At 41.6% G+C, this 17,590-nt stretch overlaps 2 protein-coding genes across 3 annotated transcripts; one reads left to right on the forward strand and one right to left on the reverse strand.

Annotated features, from left to right (window-relative positions):
• Window positions 1-256: 256 nt before the first annotated feature.
• Window positions 257-12,548, reverse strand: taf4a (TAF4A RNA polymerase II, TATA box binding protein (TBP)-associated factor). Of its 2 annotated transcripts, none has more exons than XM_070959593.1 (15): window positions 11,333-12,548; window positions 10,813-10,946; window positions 10,405-10,524; window positions 9,590-9,679; window positions 9,242-9,364; window positions 8,940-9,029; window positions 8,612-8,824; window positions 8,311-8,452; window positions 8,111-8,213; window positions 6,567-6,736; window positions 6,350-6,480; window positions 6,050-6,178; window positions 5,112-5,168; window positions 4,898-5,020; window positions 257-1,603 (listed from the first exon to the last, which is right to left on the reverse strand). In XM_070959593.1, the coding sequence occupies exons 1-15, from the start codon at window positions 12,108-12,110 to the stop codon at window positions 1,439-1,441; spliced, it is 2,568 nt and encodes an 855-aa protein (XP_070815694.1). In that variant the 5' UTR covers window positions 12,111-12,548; the 3' UTR covers window positions 257-1,438. The 2 variants fall into 2 exon arrangements, with proteins under 2 accessions (XP_070815694.1, XP_070815695.1); XM_070959594.1 differs by having other exon boundaries at window positions 258-1,603; window positions 6,050-6,175; window positions 11,333-12,223.
• Window positions 12,549-14,864: 2,316 nt separating this feature from the next.
• On the forward strand, window positions 14,865-17,425 carry LOC139329048 (protein LSM14 homolog B-like). The gene is made up of 8 exons (XM_070959171.1): window positions 14,865-15,037; window positions 15,156-15,316; window positions 15,445-15,574; window positions 15,699-15,884; window positions 16,004-16,081; window positions 16,331-16,471; window positions 16,582-16,708; window positions 16,801-17,425. Exons 1-8 carry the CDS (start codon window positions 14,911-14,913, stop codon window positions 16,955-16,957), a joined length of 1,107 nt encoding a protein of 368 aa, XP_070815272.1. The 5' UTR covers window positions 14,865-14,910; the 3' UTR covers window positions 16,958-17,425.
• Window positions 17,426-17,590: the final 165 nt, after the last annotated feature.

The following is a 17,590-nucleotide window of genomic DNA, read 5'->3' on the forward strand; positions in this document are numbered from 1 at the left end:
TATAGACCCGGGGGACACCCACTGTGTACAACATGTGGCTTTACAGATGTTAGAGGATTAAGTGGAATTATCTGTGAACAGGTAGAGTAAGAAGGAATTACAGGCATTCAGCTCATTCATGTACAAAGCCTCAGTATCCTCAGTGCCACATGCAGCGCACATGCAGATGTTTAACAACACAATGCTGCCCCCTTGTGCAATACAATGAAATACCAAAAAAAGCTGCTGCTGAAAGGGACACCGAGGCAAACCAGTTACTGAAAAATCATTATTTATTCAAACTTTTCAATAGAGAAAATGTGTTTTTCTTTATGCTGTATGGGTAAATTCTCCATTCTATACAAAACTGTGTGTAAAACTTAAGGTGTAACATTTACAAATGTACAGGAAGAAACTCCAGTTAGTCAAGCTGGAGGACAGTCAGTCACTATTAAAAGGGTAAAAATGTTTGTTGGTGGTCAGCTACAAAAATAGAAATCGGTTTCCAGTAGATGTATGTTTGGTATAGAAATACAGGTTAAACTCCTTCAGAAAACTGTTTAAGTTTTAGAAATCAATACATGGTAAAATGATTTAAAAAAAAAAAAAAAAAACATGCTTCTTCTCACACACTGAAAACTATACACCCAACAAAATGTCCAAACAGATGTTTAACATATCCAATGCAGGTAAATGCACACTTTGAATTTAAGCTACACAAAACAACTGAGGTGTCACATGAAATTAAATAAATAACTAGACATTAATTTAAGCTCGAGTTTAGTAAATAAATACGCTGAAAAACAAATCAAATAAGGTATGGAGATGACAAATACAGAGTCAGCTACTGCTTCATAAGTTACAGAAGGGTTAATTACTTCAGGATGGCTATATGGCTTATTCATAGTCAGGAAGGCAACTCAGTAGGTTACACAGTCTGAAGTTCACACTATCTCAGCTGACAAAATAAAAATAAAATCATTGCTCAGTCAAATGAATTGGTGATCTATTAAAACAAACATGTTGATTTCCATTGCCTCAAAGCCTAATGCACACACAAATAATCAGAAAATAAACTATACTGTGTGACAGTACACAAGTGTACAATTAGTCATTTGTACAAAAACCCTTCCTCATAAAAGATTTAATCCACTTCTGCACGTTCTTGAAAAAGAAGTTGTACAGGATAAATAAAGGGCCATTAATCCATGACTGCTCTGAAAGAAAATACGTATTATTTGAGGAGAGAGGTAGAGAGACCATCCAATATGGCTACTGCTGTACCTCAGGTTCATGTACAGTATATCTGAAAGACCTTGAAATGTGCCAAGTTGCTGCTCTCCTCCTCTTCATTTTTAAGAGTCTCTTATGCTCTCTCTGTGATGGGAGTGGGGGCTCTCTTCACACACTTCACCCTCCCCCCTCCTCTCTCCTCCTCCTCTCCTCTTTGACATCAAGCCTATTTGAGAAAGCCCTTGTAGAGGAAATGGGAGCGACTGGTAAATCTCTCATTCTCCAAACAGAAGAGCAGGTCCCTGAGATTGACGCGCGTGATGCGCTGCCGTGTGGGTCTGGAGCCCGACGAACCAGCCCCACCAGACAGAGAGGGACCTGATCCTGATCCCTGCAAAATAAGACGGGTGAGAGAGGGGAGAGGTATGTGATATTTGTGATTTACAGGAGGAGAGGCCTGATGAGTAAACCCCAGCAGAGAAACAGTATTAAGATCTTTGACTTACATGAAAGCACCAATAAAGCAATTTTAACCACTACCAGGAGAAGTCCTACATTCAAAATCCTACATTAATATAAGGACAAGTATTATTAGCTAACTGTACAAACAATACCAAAAGTAAAAGTACTTATTCTGCAGAAAAATGGCTACTGTGACTAATACTTCATTATATATTTTACTATTAAATTGTTAACACTAATGCACCATTGCTTAAACAGCATCTACTGCTGCCCTTGGTCAAGGTGGAGCTACTTTTAACTACTTTATATACATATTTGATAACTTTGAAGTCTCTCTTTGATGGTACTGCTGATAATCCATGGTCAAAAGTTAGTTAATATTTAACAAGTTATTGTATTTTATAAGCCAATCCTGTGTTTTATTATGTAAAATCATAATCTTAAAAGTAAGTAGTAACTAAAGCTGTTAAATAGATCTAGAGGAGTAAAAAGAGCAATATTTCCCTCTGAAATGAATGAAGTGGACATATTAAGTAGCATAAAATGGAAAACCTCAAGTTCCAAGTTGTAGTATACATTAATTTATACAAGCAAGTTATATAGAAATCCATCCTCTGCACAGTTGTCATGAATGGGGAAATTAGCTATAGCAACCGAAACAATTTTCTGTACCAGGCTGTAAACATGTTTACTTCTGTTGTACAGTTGGCCATTTTAAATTGGGGGTCTATGGGGATTGACTTGCTTATGGAGTCAGCGTCAAGTGGCCATTCGAGGAACTGTAGTTTTTGGCACACACTGGCTTCCCCAGAGAGTGCTGCATAGGATAAACACTCAGTGCCTGTTACAAAATATGGGTTCGAGCTAAGCATGATGTACATTTAGGTTACTTTAATAAATCCAATGATATAATCATATATTGGATTACAAATCTGCAAGTGTTATGTGTGTAAATGTCTTCATCAAACTGTATTTTGTAGTAATGCACAAGGTCTACAAGATGGCAGTAGACACATTTGCAGTACATTAATGGAAGTCACTGAATGTTCCACAATATGGTCGGACACATTTCACAATACAGACCTTGTTAAGAAATTAAGGGATTCTGTTCAGTGAAAACACTCGAGGGCTTTTAGTTTGAAATGCATAAAAGAAGGGTTCAGCTTTATTAACAGTATAATACAGTACAGTAACAAAAGTTAAACAGGCAACAGGCTTCATACTAAAATATGAGCCAATATGCTTATCATACAGAGGGAATTAGAAATAATGGCCTGTCTCTAGTATAAGCCAGTTACCTATCCACCAATCTCTCTCTCTCTCTCTCTCTCTCTCTCTCTCTCTCTCTCTCTCTCTCTCTCTCTCTCTCTCTCTCTCTCTCTCTCTCTCTCTCTCTCTCTCTCTCTCTCTCTCTCTCTCTCTCTCTCTCTCTCTCTCTCTCTCTCGATTTTTGTCTCTACATCCCTCCATGCTTTTGTGCCACAGCAACAGGGAGTAACCCAAGGCCAAATTGGAATGGCCTTAAACTGTAAAATGGCAAGGCTCCAATTGACAGCAGAAAAAATAAAATAAAAAAAATCTGACTTGAAGGAGGGGGGGCCTGTTGAATACTGTTCAGTATACACTATCTGATAAAAAAGAGTTACAGTTATTTGTCCACTAGAAAATATCAAAGCTTTTATATTCATTCAACAACATCTATTGTGACATATTTTGATGCTACATTAATGTCACATGTGAAAGAAAATGACTAAATCATTACATTACATTTACGCAGACAGATTTATTATATGAGTGTATATCTTGCAAAATATCAGACAAATGAATTTTGCTGTATTATAAATTATATCTGGCATATGTGTATATATGGTGAACATCATATCTATACGCATATATGTGTAAGACATACATGGCGTACATATACACTACAGTTTTCATATTTTGTCAAAACAACTACAAACCCTCTGAAGTACAACACTGTGTTGTTAGTATGTGTTATTCCACACCCATGTGTGTCTGTTTAATGAGGTAACACCTTTGACACTTACCATTCACTGCAAGATAGATAGATAGATAGATAGATAGATAGATAGATAGATAGATAGATAGATAGATAGATAGATAGATAGATAGATAGATAGATAGATAGATAGAATCTTTTATTCTTGTTCTTGTGAACCTTGCAGCATTTATTAACTGACACAATGTAACCTACACTGTACATTTACTGCAAGATTGACAAATTACTGCTAACGCTGTCCTCTGCTCTGTTTGCATTCACCACTTTTTCTGCTACTGACTTGTTCAACCACACACTCGCTACACACACACAGCGATACTACTCTTATAACAACAAGAACACCAATGGAGACATGAAAAGTTTTGTGTTCTTTCTTTTTGAATATGGTCGTTTCGACAACAGGAGAGTGTGGGAAATCCTACATCTGAGCACAGACAATGTATTTGCTCTGTTCTGACCAATCAACAGACTGCAGTGTTTCTAGCTCCACCTTTAAGAACTGGATCAGTGTGCTAGGAACCTGAACAGATAATGGGGAAATTTAAAAAACAGGATGGAAACGTACTGGTACCATGCACAAATATTTACAATGGAAATGCAAAACAATGTGCAACAAACTGAACTGAACCAGACCGCAATGCTTGGTAGAAACATGGCTTTATTTCACAGAGCAGACTCTGCTCTTGTTGACACTCCCCTGTGTATCCAAACAGCAATGTGGAGAAAAACAAATCCCCACACACTAACACTAAACAGAGCAGAACCCAACACATGGATGGAGTATATATATAGAAAGACCAAGGTGAAGAACACCATTACCGAGGGGATCAAAAATCTTGAAAAGACAGGGATTTGTGGTGAGAGCAGAAATGAATTAACTCATACGATAACAGTGATGTATGGCAGGTAGAACAGAGCATAAGCAGCAGCTGCAGCACGGTGAGTGCAGGTTCACCTCATTGTATTGACTGAGTGTGACAGCTACCGTTTTTAAATGTGATCTGTAATTACAAGAGTCAGCGAACACTGCGCATGAGAGCAGGGCTCTGCCACAGCCCACGAGCGGCCTCATTATGTTATGTATTTTCTCCAGGTACGCGAACAGCACAGATGACTGACAGCGACTTTATGACAGAGGTTATACTTGACAGCTATCCCAGGTTAAACATCACTATATGGGGAATTTACTGTGATTAGTGTTACCTCAGCTGCAGCAGAGGAGGATGGAGAATCCAGAATCTTCCTCTTCTTCCTCGGACCGATGGCTGCCAGAGCCGTCAGGTTAGCCTCCCTTTGCCTCATCTGAGCCAGCTCCTGCTGCTGCATCTGGACAATGAAAACATACCAACATGGAAACTGAGCACACAGTTGATAAACAAACAGAGGCTAGCTGACTGTCCTATTCCTCTCATCCTACCTCTTTCGCCTTCTGTTTCAGACGCAGCTGCTCTGGGTCCTCTTGCCGAGCTCGAGACTGCAAGGCCAAAAGCAAGACACATGAATAAGTGATGTCGGCAAAAAAAAAAGACCAAAGCCCAGGATGTATAGGACTGGAGATACTGTGGAATTGGCAGGTGATGAATATGAATGAAGTCAGCATCAGTATCTGCAAACTACAATCAAATGGAAAGGTTTCTGAGTTTGAAAAGCAGATTGTACATCAGCTCTTTGTTTTAGCTCAGCCTGAAGTCCCCTGAATAGTCCCATATCCATCAATACTTACATCTAGAGCTAAACAATATTTACACGACCCAACAGTTGAATAGAAACCTATTTACTTCTTCTTTGTTATGTCCAGATGGCTTATTAAATGCATGCATCACTTTATTCTTAATGTCACATACCTGCTAGAATCTAATTTGGTGTTGCAATCTTGTCCCCTGTGCCATTTGATATATCACACAGTACATTTGTTACACAGTGTTTGACTTTCATCCTAACAGGCTCCCTGATGGTGAGTCAAAATCAATCGTAGGCGACCTTTTGTCAAACCATATAGACTATAATGTGCGTCTGGAGAAGAGAATAGCTGTGGGGCATGGAGGACAAATCAGCATCTATTAACAAATAGGGCTTGATTTAATCGAAGGAATTAAACTATAAAACAGCAACAGATGCCACAGTGCGGCCTTGGAGTAATAAAACTTTTGTGAGTACATCAAAACCTCACAGTCTGTTATAGGGCTATTTGTTTACACTCCATTTAAGAGCAGGTATTTGAATCCACACACTTTTACTCACAACTCAGCACAAAGCTACCACATTAGCTTTTTATACAAATAGAATTTTGACTGAATTAAATTTCACAAATATCCTGGGGACATATTATTTTGAAGCCTGTCCATGACACGGTACCTTAGCTGCCTTCAGGAGGATCTCCCTCTCCTGCTCCTCTTTCCGCTGTTTCTCTAACTGGTCCAGCTGCTCAAAGAATTTGAGCTGAGTACGAACATCGCTGCTCTGCTCGTAATTGTCATCCTCCTGCTGACAGAGCACAGTATTACAATGTTATTCCAGGGAAAGACCAAAAGACTTCAGGAGAGAAATGACTGCATATATGTGAACTCAAAACACTGTAAGGTGTATCTTTCATTTGCATGCCAACAACAACATTGTAGATACATTAGTTTCTATGTAACGACGCGGCAAACAAACTTTGAAATTGATGTTTTTCTGCTGGGCCACTTGGGAAACTTTTTCAAGCAGGCTCTGGAGCCGCTGCTGAGTAGCGTGGGAGACATAGTTCACCACCTCCGCCCCCAGGTCTGTCACTCCAAATCTCCTGCCTGGAAAAGAAACAGCGAGACACCTTTGGGGTTTAGGAGGTGGGTGGATAGATGTTGTATTGTCAATAATGTTGTTAGTGTCTCACCAATCTCCAGCATTCTCCTCTGTAGCATGGCACAGGAGAGAAAAGCCTCATCTTTACAGGAATGCGTCACTGCCCCCACGAGTCCAGAATTCGTCGCTAGGATATTAGCACTTTCCTCTGATAGGTTCACTCCAGCCATGGAGGCCACATCATTGATGTCGTCATCATCTCTGTAAGCATAAATGCAGTAAGCAAGGTGTAGTCGCTCGTTACATGATGCAAATGAGTAAAAAAGCAGTTTTATTGGAACAGTAACCTTTCACACTCCTTTTAGCAGAAATAAGTGCAAAAATTGAGGAAATCAGGCAAATACCTTTTCATTTTAAGGTTTGGTTGTTCTGCTAATATAACTCAGATCCAGTGAGTGCACACTATGCCAGCCATCACAAGCCAGCAGAAATATTTTCCAATAATGGTGTATTACAACCGTATTCAGTCTTTGCAGAATAAATGTAGGCTACACACTGTATAAGCATCTAAGTCAGATGATTGGTGGATTGATTCTGACATATTAACAGAATCCTCTCCTTATGGCTTTCTTTGGATGGAAATTAGCCTATTTCTTCTCTTTAATCCGCATTGGTTGCTGTTTATTTTATAGCTATGCCCGATAGTGAATTGTTTTAATAGAATGCTGCCAGTGAAAGTCAGTAGGCTGCCAATTGTTATTTATTTGAGAAATACTCATTTTTGAGAAGCAGGGAGAGAGAGAGAGCTTTACACATGATGCACAGGGCTACCTCTGTGCACAAGCTTGCCCTACTTCATTCAACAATAGGCTGCTACTGTGTTATTGTCACAATAATTCTTTATGCTGTAAAGATTATGTTCATTTAAGAATTATCGTATTGTACTGGGTGTCTATGCTACTGGAGAAGACAAATTATATACAGCATCCTTCATATAAAAGCAAGATGATTGGTTTGATTGGTTGGCTACATGTCCATTATCAAGATAACAACAGATACAGGCAACAACTGTAGGTTAGGCTAGTAAATGTGGTATTTTCAAGTGATCTTACTGATACCTTCATGTATGGAAAAAAGGAGAAGTAAAATAACTGTATTGAACAGTTCTACAGATATAATAATGTGGCACAGTGGCGATTTCTAAGCTGATGCACAGCAGATGTAACACTTATTAATCCAAAACAAGACTTAAGACTTGACTCAGACTCTTGACCAAAGACATGAAACTTGACATGGACTTATATAAAATGACTTGTGAAGATCTGTGGTCTGCACACAATAAATCTGAAATACAAAATAACTTGTACTGTGATACTTTTGCTTGTGTGGGTGTGTCAAATGGTTTTTACTTGAACAAATATTTTCAGGACTCTGTACACGACTGGCAAACCCAAACAGTACGGATCTTGAATCAAGATATACAGCTCTTGAAGCTATAAAGGTATACTGGCAATGGGATTAAATAAACCTGAATGTTTATTTTGCTGGTGGAGTTACAAAAGTGATTCCAATGCTTAAACCTGTGTCATTCATTTATGGTAACAATGATCTGAATTCTGTTGTCGCTGTTCTTACTTGAAAGTGCCACCCGCCTCTTTCAGCTTGTTCTTTTGAGCAGGAGTCAAAGCTGCAGCACAGACTTGTTTAGAAACAGGTGGCACCTCCAGTCTCACAGGAACTGCCAGAGACACAAAATCAAAATACATACAACAGGTCACCCAAAGAAAGGCTGACACATGCACAGACAGAGGGTGTGATTGGTGTGATATCCTCACCTGGTTGTAGCTCTTTAAGCTGGACCTGCTGTTGTCCCAGCATGATGCGGCCAGGGGCCTGATTCCTGAGAGTCACCATGGGGGTTGTTGGTAAGGTTACCTGAGGTCTCAAGATTGCTCTCTGCTGCTGAGGCTGGAGAACCTGCAAGGGGAAAGTTTCAAAAGCAGATTATGGAATTATTAGCAGAGTGACAGAGTGAGTGTATTCTCTATGTTCTATTGTGTAATTTTGATATAAATGCCATTCAATTTTATAGATTTCAAATGAGCTGACATCTGAGTAATTAATTAGTTAGTTTACCAATGAGGAGGTCTGTCCTGGTTTGCCAACTCCTGGCTGGAGCTGGGGCCTGCTGACTGGAGCAGTGAGGCGAGGGGCTGGGCTGGCCAGGACCACTGTGCTGGGGGTGGGTGAGGTGGAGGAGGCTGGAGCTGAAGCCAGCTGAGGGAGTTGACTCTGCTGGATGAAGGCTGCTGAGTCTGGGGTGAGCTGCCTCAAAGCTGGGAGGCTTCTCTACAGAAGACAACCAGGTGGACAAACATTACAGAAATGCCCTTAGATAGATGACATTCTATTGCTGTGGTCACAGATAACACAAAACACAAACAAAGAAAATATGTTCTCTTACCTTGAGGAAAGGCACAAGGTAAGGTTGGGGTGAGGAGTTTAGCTCTTTGTATAATCTGCTGGTGAATTCCTCAGCTTCCAGTTTGCCCTCCTAGAACAATACATAGGCATAAAGAGCTGTCATGTTTGCAGGTACAGATGATGTTTCTCTTTGGTGAAGGTTTTCTATCTGTAAAGGCCAGCTGGGGTTTTTTTAGAGCATCCATTTGTCAATATCCTTATTAAACATGAAACATATATAATATACATTTGAGCAGTTGACAATGTGTGTCTTAATGTGTGTCTCCTGTATGTACAACTCACCAGCAGGTCCTTGACCAGCTCTCTCACACTGGCTGCAGTCTCCGTTGACTGTTTCCCAGTGGATGCCAGCTTGATCAATGTAGACAGGAAGCTCTTACATTTCTTCACATTCTCCATTGTCTCCTGCCAAAAAACACAGAACATTCAGATTAAGCACAAATTCAAGTTTAATTTGTGAATAACCACGTTGTACATCACAGCATGCTGTGCCTTCTCTTATTATACTCTAACTGTGTACTTAAGTATGCACATGCAGTGCTCTAAACTCTTCAGTACACCGTTAGAGCACATGCAGACACCCAGTTCATCTGATCCCTTGGGCTTCAGATAGAACTGGGCACAACTCACTTTGCTCACTGTTACTGAGGTAACTGTGGTCCCAGCTGTTTGGCTGATGGTCCTGGGGGTTATCCCTGGCACTGGGGCCCCAACTGAGCTCTGGGAAGACATATATTGGCATAATAAGATGTCATTTAGGCTGTTGAAACATTTCAAAAGCTGCTTTACAAGTTATCACAGAGGGGTGAGGGTCAAAGTTAATCAAGTGCATCAAACTCCAGGTTCATAAGAGGAAACAGGTGCACTTCTGCACTGAATTTCAGTTGGGTGCTCTCCCTCCAAAAAAAACAAAAAAAACTTCAACGCATTGATTTTAAGATATTAGGAATGAAATAAGCACTCCAGAGGTATGACTGTTGTTTTGCCAACAGCTTTATAATCTACTGATGTGCTTTGGCACACCTAATAGATTTTGCACCTAATAAAAGCATGAGACATTCTGTTCAGAGTCCACTATCTCCCAAGACCTCTGACTGGTTGCATTTATGGAATGTCTTTTTAGATATAAGTGTAATTTCTTCAAGTTTAGGTCCCAAATCTACTTCAGGATTGCCAATAAACCTAGGCAACTGAAAAACATTTATTCACACTATGCATCAAATAGCACATCCTCTACGGATACAGACATAAGATCCTACCAATGTCATTTACACACATAAACTGGTAATATGATGGTTTACTAAAATCTAACATCATGCTGCACCACTTACAAATAGTGAATGAGGCACTTCACATCATCCTTCAGCCTGCCGATTGTGCAAGTCAACAAGCCCAAGAAACACAATGAGAAACAGAAATGATCCAGTGCCATCACATGAGGTTACCTGAAGGACAGGAGCTCTGTGAAGAGTGGTGGTCGCAGCGAGTGACGTTGGAGCTGGACAGCCCTGACGGATGATGGTGCTGGGAGCCACTTGTCTGCTGATGATGGTGTTGCCAGGGGCCTGAGGGAAGGCACAAAGCATGACATGATGTGCAATCCCAAAAAGACATCTACTGATTGTACCTAAATACATAAATAAATATCAGTATGTCTTTTAGAATTTTGCATAAGTGAAGAGTTATAATCAAACACACTAACGTGCAAGCACACTAATTTGATATAGCTACACATGAGCTACAGTATAGAGCTATAGGCAGGAAGACAAGCTGAGCATGAGCTAAATTACTGACCTTTGCACTAAAGTGAGACACAATGGTTGCTTCATTCCTCAGGCAGACTGTGATCTTACCTGGCCAGGGGGCACAGTGGTTGGTGTAGCAGTCCGAGGTGCCATGCCTCCCTGTGCCTGGGCCTGCATCTGGGCCAGAGCCTGCTGAGGAATCATCAGCAGCTGTCCACTCTCACTGCGTACAAGCACCATCCCTGACAAATTGAATGTGATCATATATTCATATGAAAGTGTTAGAGGAAATTCAAAGCTTGTTTATTAAATGAAACAATGAACAGCTAAACTACTATGAAGTGTAAACATGATCAATTCATGTTCTCAGAGTGGTCACCATAAATCACAACAAACATGTGGTTTAGTGTTTATTTAAAGCCTTGTGTGCACTAGACATGATTAGTGTAAAAGGACACCCTGCTTTATGTGTTCTGCATTGGATGACCAACATTCAATAAGAACATGATCATCCAGTGTTTATTTTTACAATCATTCATCAGGGGCGAATGGAAAATGAAACCAGTCTGGTGAAGTGTGGAAATAACAGCCTGTGCACACACAAGTAAAAAGTTCTGACTTCACTCACCCGGGGGGAGCTGGATGTTATGCAAGCCTATACTAGGCTGTCCCGGGGAGGTCTGGGGGAGCCTTGGGGCCAACATTTGAGGCGTCAGGGCTCGGATCCCGCCTGGACCGGCAGCTACCGTCACCGGAATCCGGGGCGCGCTGGGAATGACAGCCGGCTGCGGTGCTGACTGGATTATTGTTGTGGGTGGCTCTGCCTTGATTATGTGCGACCCTGCGCTGACAGACACCGAGTTGGGCGGCTGGCTATTGTTTACAATCGGGGGTTGTACGGTGATACCTGACTGACCTGTTGTACTGGCAGCCACAGCAAGACCCGCATTATTGTTCCCATTCAAAGTTGCGTCCGACCCCGCGGTTTGCATAGGCGGCCTGACGAGTGTCACAGTGGGTCCTGTTGCCTGACTCACAGGCTGAGCTGAAGCGACAACACTCTGTGAGTTCATGAGAGGCGTCTGAATTACACTGTTTGACGACGGCGGCACAGTCGCGCTGGGCAGCCCTTTTGACAGCACAGGTCCACCGCTGCTGTCAGCTGTGACGGATATCGCAGCGCTGCTGCTGTTACCAATTCCACTTGACACCGTCGTCGCCTCGAGAGAGGCAGCGCTTCCTGAATTGTGAGAGTTCATAGTTTGGCTCCCATTGAAAGTCTGCGCTGAGTATGAGCCGACTTTCCCCTGGTGATTAGGGAGAGAAGTTACAGCGCCACTAACAACAAGTGTTTTGCCGGGGTCGTGTCCCGTAGTGGAGTCCGTGCTGGCCGTCGACGCATCCATAGTTGAACCATCGGGACCTCGCTATGATAAGACCCCCTGCACTTCAACTTGTTTAGAAGGAGCACAAACAATCTTGAATGTGATGGGGCGAGACTCTCATACATCTACTGTTTTTCTCTTGCGCTTGCTTTTCGTGTAAACTCGCAGAGACAAAGAGGAAAACAACATTAGTAGTTACAGCGTACCTGCTTCAGCAATCGTCTTGACCAAGTCCCAGCTGGACATTAGCTCGCGCTACCCCCTTGTCCCGGAACTATAGCCATGTAATTACCGTCTGTCTCGTGCCTACCACAGTGGTTGTTGTGACACAAGAACGACAGCTGTGACTCTACAGGCTGTACAAGGTGGCAAACTACCGCTTTATTCGCCTCTGTGTGTAAAAAAGGCTCATCCAGCGGGCCAGAGCCAACCGCCATCTTCACACTCCAGCGAGCTTGTGAGGAGTGAGGTACTTACCAACTGACATGCGCGTGCGCACAACAACTAAACGTCTCCGTGCAGGGATTTCGTTGAGCTGTGATTGGCTGGTCCACATTCTAAAAGGCGGTACCAATGGCTTCAGCTGTCATTCCAGGGGGTGCACGAGACGGAACAACATCGAACCGAAGTCGAAATGTTTTCGTCAAACGTTACATTGTCGCCGGCGTGTTTATGCCATCATCATAGCTGTTCCGTTTCAGAATTGTACCGTGTGTCTCTCGGTAGAGTAATAACGGAGTTTACAGCAAGCTAACCAGCCAAATTTCAGAGTTTAATCACTCTCGATACGCCGTGCAAGATGGCTGCAGTGTTTGGCCAGCAAGTGAAGTTGCTGTTGTAGAGGCGTTTGAGGGCGCCCCACCCACTTTTTAGAGAGGAAATATTGTACTGTGCCGTTAGCAGTCATGGGATTTACTGTGGGTACACTCCCTGGTGCTGACCTTAAGATGAGTGCACAACTTAAACATCAAGAATGCGTTTATTTTCATTTGGATTTCTGAAATATAAATCCAAATGAACTATATAATTTAATCAAAAGTTACCAGTTTACAGAGGTAGGAATTTAGAGAGGTCTACCACACAACTATTGCAAGTACTTTTCTGGTGTACAGTGTTCATAACAATTAGAGCATCCCAGTCCCAACTGATAATTGCATTTCTATCAATATTAATCGGCCATGAGGATTTTTGCACGTACCAATGTTTATAGAATTTGACTGAAAATTAGAGGAGAAAATTGACAAGTAAAAGTATTCTACTTCTCAGGATCATTAGGTCATACAAATGTTGAAACGAAAAAGGAAACTTGATATATGATAGACCTTTGTAATTGATATTGTGAAATGGCAGTTTGAAAATGGAAGTGTGATAAACTCCTGAAAAAGAAAATGAAGCAGTATAAACTTGAGTATCCATTTTAAAATTAGAAACCACTTCTGTGGTCATTCATAGTCTTTAAGTCACTTAAGTCATGACCTCCTGTGTTTATTTAGATGAAGGCAGTTCATGGCTTTGTCATAGAAGGGGCTCTTCTTATTGCTATAATTTGAGTCTCCTCATCTCCTCTCATGATCAAATATTCAGTGAAAGTTTCTGCCCTTTTTCCTGTTTGTTTCTAATTACACTGCATAATGACATGTCAATTTAATATTATGTTTTTATTACTGAATGTAGGCTACACCCAATTCAACTTCTATAATTGTGACACAATGTTTAAAAGTGCACACAGCTGCTATCATTTAATTATCATATCAAGAAGAACATTTCCTTGCACAAATTTGCTGTATGTTATGTTGTAATACAGTATTCAGTTGTCCATGTAGTCTATGTCTTACTCTCTCTCCTTGTGTCTCTTCCTTTCATCCACCACTCACATTTCAGATGGAGGGGACATGAAGTTGTATAAGCTGAGAAATGTGAAGGTGGCCTGCCACCAATATTTTTCCAGCCTCTGATAGGCCAACATGGCTTTATGGTTGTGGTTATATTGCTGCCCATTTGGTATAGCAATGCTTCAGCTTGCTTTTGTGGGCAGGATTCTTTTTTGGGGAGGATGGACTGGTTTAAAAAAAATGCCCATGTGTGTCGACTTGTACCAGGTATCGTCTAAAAGTAGCTTTTTCTATGCATAGAAAAAGTGTGTGTCCACACACAAACGCAGTTTTAAGTCACTGAAAAATGAGCTTTTGGAAAACTCCTTCCAGGGTGAAGATATTTAGAAACATGTTGATGAGGAAAACAGCCTTTTTAGCTTGTGACATCAGAGTTGTATCTCCTGTGTTGGTGGGTCATGTCATCCCCTTGGTAGGATTGGACATCTAGTGTCAGGTAACCTGCCTGTAATTGTTGTTTTCAGACTTCTGATTGGCCAACATGTAGGTGAGGTTTGTATCGCCACCTGCTGGTTTGGCACGCTCCAGTGCTGTTATTGTGCTTTTGCGTTTTTCGTATGGACGGAGATTTTTAAAAGTGCTAATGTGAATCTGTTTTTTTCTTTTAAATAGAGGAAAATCCTCGTTTTAAGAAATTTCCCTTCACGTGTACACTTATCATAAGTCTGCTGCCACTGTCCTGCCCCCGTGTGTTTGTCACCGTATCAGCATTGTCCGTCTAACCAAGGCCACAGTCTTCTCGCGGTGTACGCCGTCTAACGAAAGAAACTAACCCTGTGACACGCGCACGTGACCCAGCTGTGAAGCGGAGCGTCACTGGTAATCTTATAAAGCGCACAGGTGTGCTGATTGTGCGCGTTGCTGATTAGAGTTAGCTGATGGGTGTTTTGTGTGCTCTGTGATTTAGACAGCGTGCCTTCAGTGGAATCATGAGTGCTGCAGGAGGAACGCCTTACATTGGCAGTAAAATAAGTTTGATATCCAAGGCACAGATTCGGTATGAGGGAATATTGTCCTCTGTCGACACTGACAGGTCCACAGTTGCTTTAGCCAAAGGTAGGTTGATGGGGCTGAAAGTGACGCCTGTGTTTGTCTCTCTTTAAAAGTTCTCTATATTACTTTGAACAAAGTATGTTAGAGGCAACCAAACCTAATTATCTTTATTTCCCAACAGTTAAATCTTATGGGACAGAGGACCGGCACACAGACAGACCGGTGCCACCCAAAGATGAAATTTATGAATACATAATCTTCAGAGGAAGTGACATCAAAGACATCACTGTGTCTGAACCACCAAAACCGCATGGACTGCCTCGTGACCCTGCTATTGTACAGGTGTGTGGCTCCAGGAGGTTTGGCTCTCATTTCAAAGTCTTTTCCACTTTATCAGTAGTATTAATCAGAGGGCACAACACTCACAACTCATAAGATAAGTTCCTTTGTCTTCATTTTTGTGAACTTAGTCATCCATCGGCAGCTCCTCTGCTGCATATCACCCACGCTGGAGTCCGTACAGAGACATGATGCCCACCTACAACCAGCTGGCTGCTAGTTCTCTACTCAACCAGCAGTACAATGCAGCACTGGGCATGGGTACAGTTACCAATCTTTGGGAAAAGGCATATTTTGGCATTTCTCCAGCACTATGTAGTGTCTGTCACACGGATTTGCAGCTGATCGAGCCCCGCCATCTTTGTCCCTGTTCCCTCGCTACCAGGATTTCATGGCATCCCAGCAAGAAGAGCTCCTATGGTCGAGCAGGCTGTCCAGACCGTGCCATTGGCCAGTGCTGCCCAGAAAAAGGGAAAAACTTCAATCCAACCACAGGCAAGGCAGCCTGTTCGTCCAGCCCAGCGATCTGGTCGGCGTGCTTCCCAGGTTCAGAAAGAGAACGTACCCACCAGTAAGCAAACTTAACAGCAGCTCATAACATATAAGAAAAGTCACCATTTCTAGCATTGCATCGGTTTTCTTTTTAATCCAGCTCAGATAATGAAAATAAACATTGAATTTGTTGTTTAGGCCGGGCACCATCTCAGCCGAGTGCAGCCAAGATTCAAGGCCAAGGCACTGAGAACCAGAAACAAAGGCAAAAACAAGGTATCAGAATGAAAAATGCATACTGAAAGCTATTTCTTCCTGACAGAATAGCAATGGGTGTTTTGTATTGACCGTTCCAAGAAACATGTAATGATGGCAGAAATGCAGCAGGAGATTTGTAAATACTTTAAGTGTTGCTCATCTGTAAGACATGGATTGGAAGAATTGACATGCAGGACCACATGAGCCTCTTCTGAATTACTACTGAACCAGTTTTACAGCAGTGTGTGTCTGAACTCTCCGGTGCAGGCAGTCGAAGGTCCAGGAACAGAAGCAGAGGCCAGCTGCTTGTGAAAAACTCAAAGGCCACAACTTTGCAGTTTGATTCAGATTTTGATTTTGAAACTGCGAACGCTCAGTTTAAAGATGATCTCACAAAGGAGGTTGTAGGTAGGTTTACTTCAAAAGATACCTGTCAATTCTGTCCCTGCAGACACAATATAGAGCATTTTTAATGGGCGTGTATGTGAATATGTTTTTTCTCTGTGTGAATCCCACAGTTGAAAAGGTGGATTCAGGGGAGGCCCAGGACAGCCAGGGCATGCAGGAGGAGGGAACTCTGGGAGATAAATACTACGACAAAGCCAAATGCTTCTTCGACAACACCTCCTCAGACATTAAGCCCAGGTGATGATGTCACTGTCACTGTTTTATTTTTGTGAGCTCAGGGGTTTGTTACGCTCACAATGTTTTTTTGTTTTTTTTTCCCTCATCCTCAGGAGAACCACCTGGGCGGAGGAGAAAAAGCTGAACATGGAAACATTTGGTGTGCCTGGCCGCTTCCTGAGAGGTCGAGGATTCAGGGGCCGAGGACGCGGAGGGCAGAGCACCACTGAGCAGCGACCCCTCCCAAAAGTTGGTAGTGGGAGGGTGTGAAAGCTCTTTGTATTTTTGTTCTGTAAATATTGTGGTTTTCTACTTATTTAAAAAGTACCTCCCTTTTTTCCTCTCATTTGAAGCACTTAAAGCAAAGCTTCTTTTTTTCTCTTTATCCCATATTTGCATTTAGGGAATTTTGTACTTTGAACCTTTATGTTGTATTAAAATGGAGAACAGTTTCTTTTTAATTGAACAGCTGTATGCTAGAAGCACATTCATTAATCGATGGATTGGTAAGATGCAATGTGGAATGTTTCTTTTCAACAGGCCAGCAGGCACCTGGTTTAGTTTAGTTTTGTTTTGTTTTATTTTGTTTTGTTTTGTTTATGAAATGGTTAAAATTCTTGTCTAGTTGATTGTCCAAATGTAACTCCAAATTGCTTTTGGGGGACAGCTGTACTTTCTTTTTTTCCCTACTTGTAAAATGAAAACTGTGGAGGACTTTGCTATTAAATACATGTGATTAACAGAGGGCCTTTTTCTTCTCTGGTGCTGCAAATTGTCATTAGAGAAACTATTAAGACAGAATCCCAAGGGTTTTTTGTTGTTGTTGTTGTTGTTGTTGTTGTTTTGTTTTTTATTAATTCTAAAGTTTTTGCATCCATCAACCATTATTTAAAAAAATAAAAA

This window comes from Chaetodon trifascialis, chromosome 3 (assembly GCF_039877785.1).
Source record: "Chaetodon trifascialis isolate fChaTrf1 chromosome 3, fChaTrf1.hap1, whole genome shotgun sequence".
NCBI classification, from domain to species: Eukaryota; Metazoa; Chordata; class Actinopteri; order Chaetodontiformes; family Chaetodontidae; genus Chaetodon; species Chaetodon trifascialis.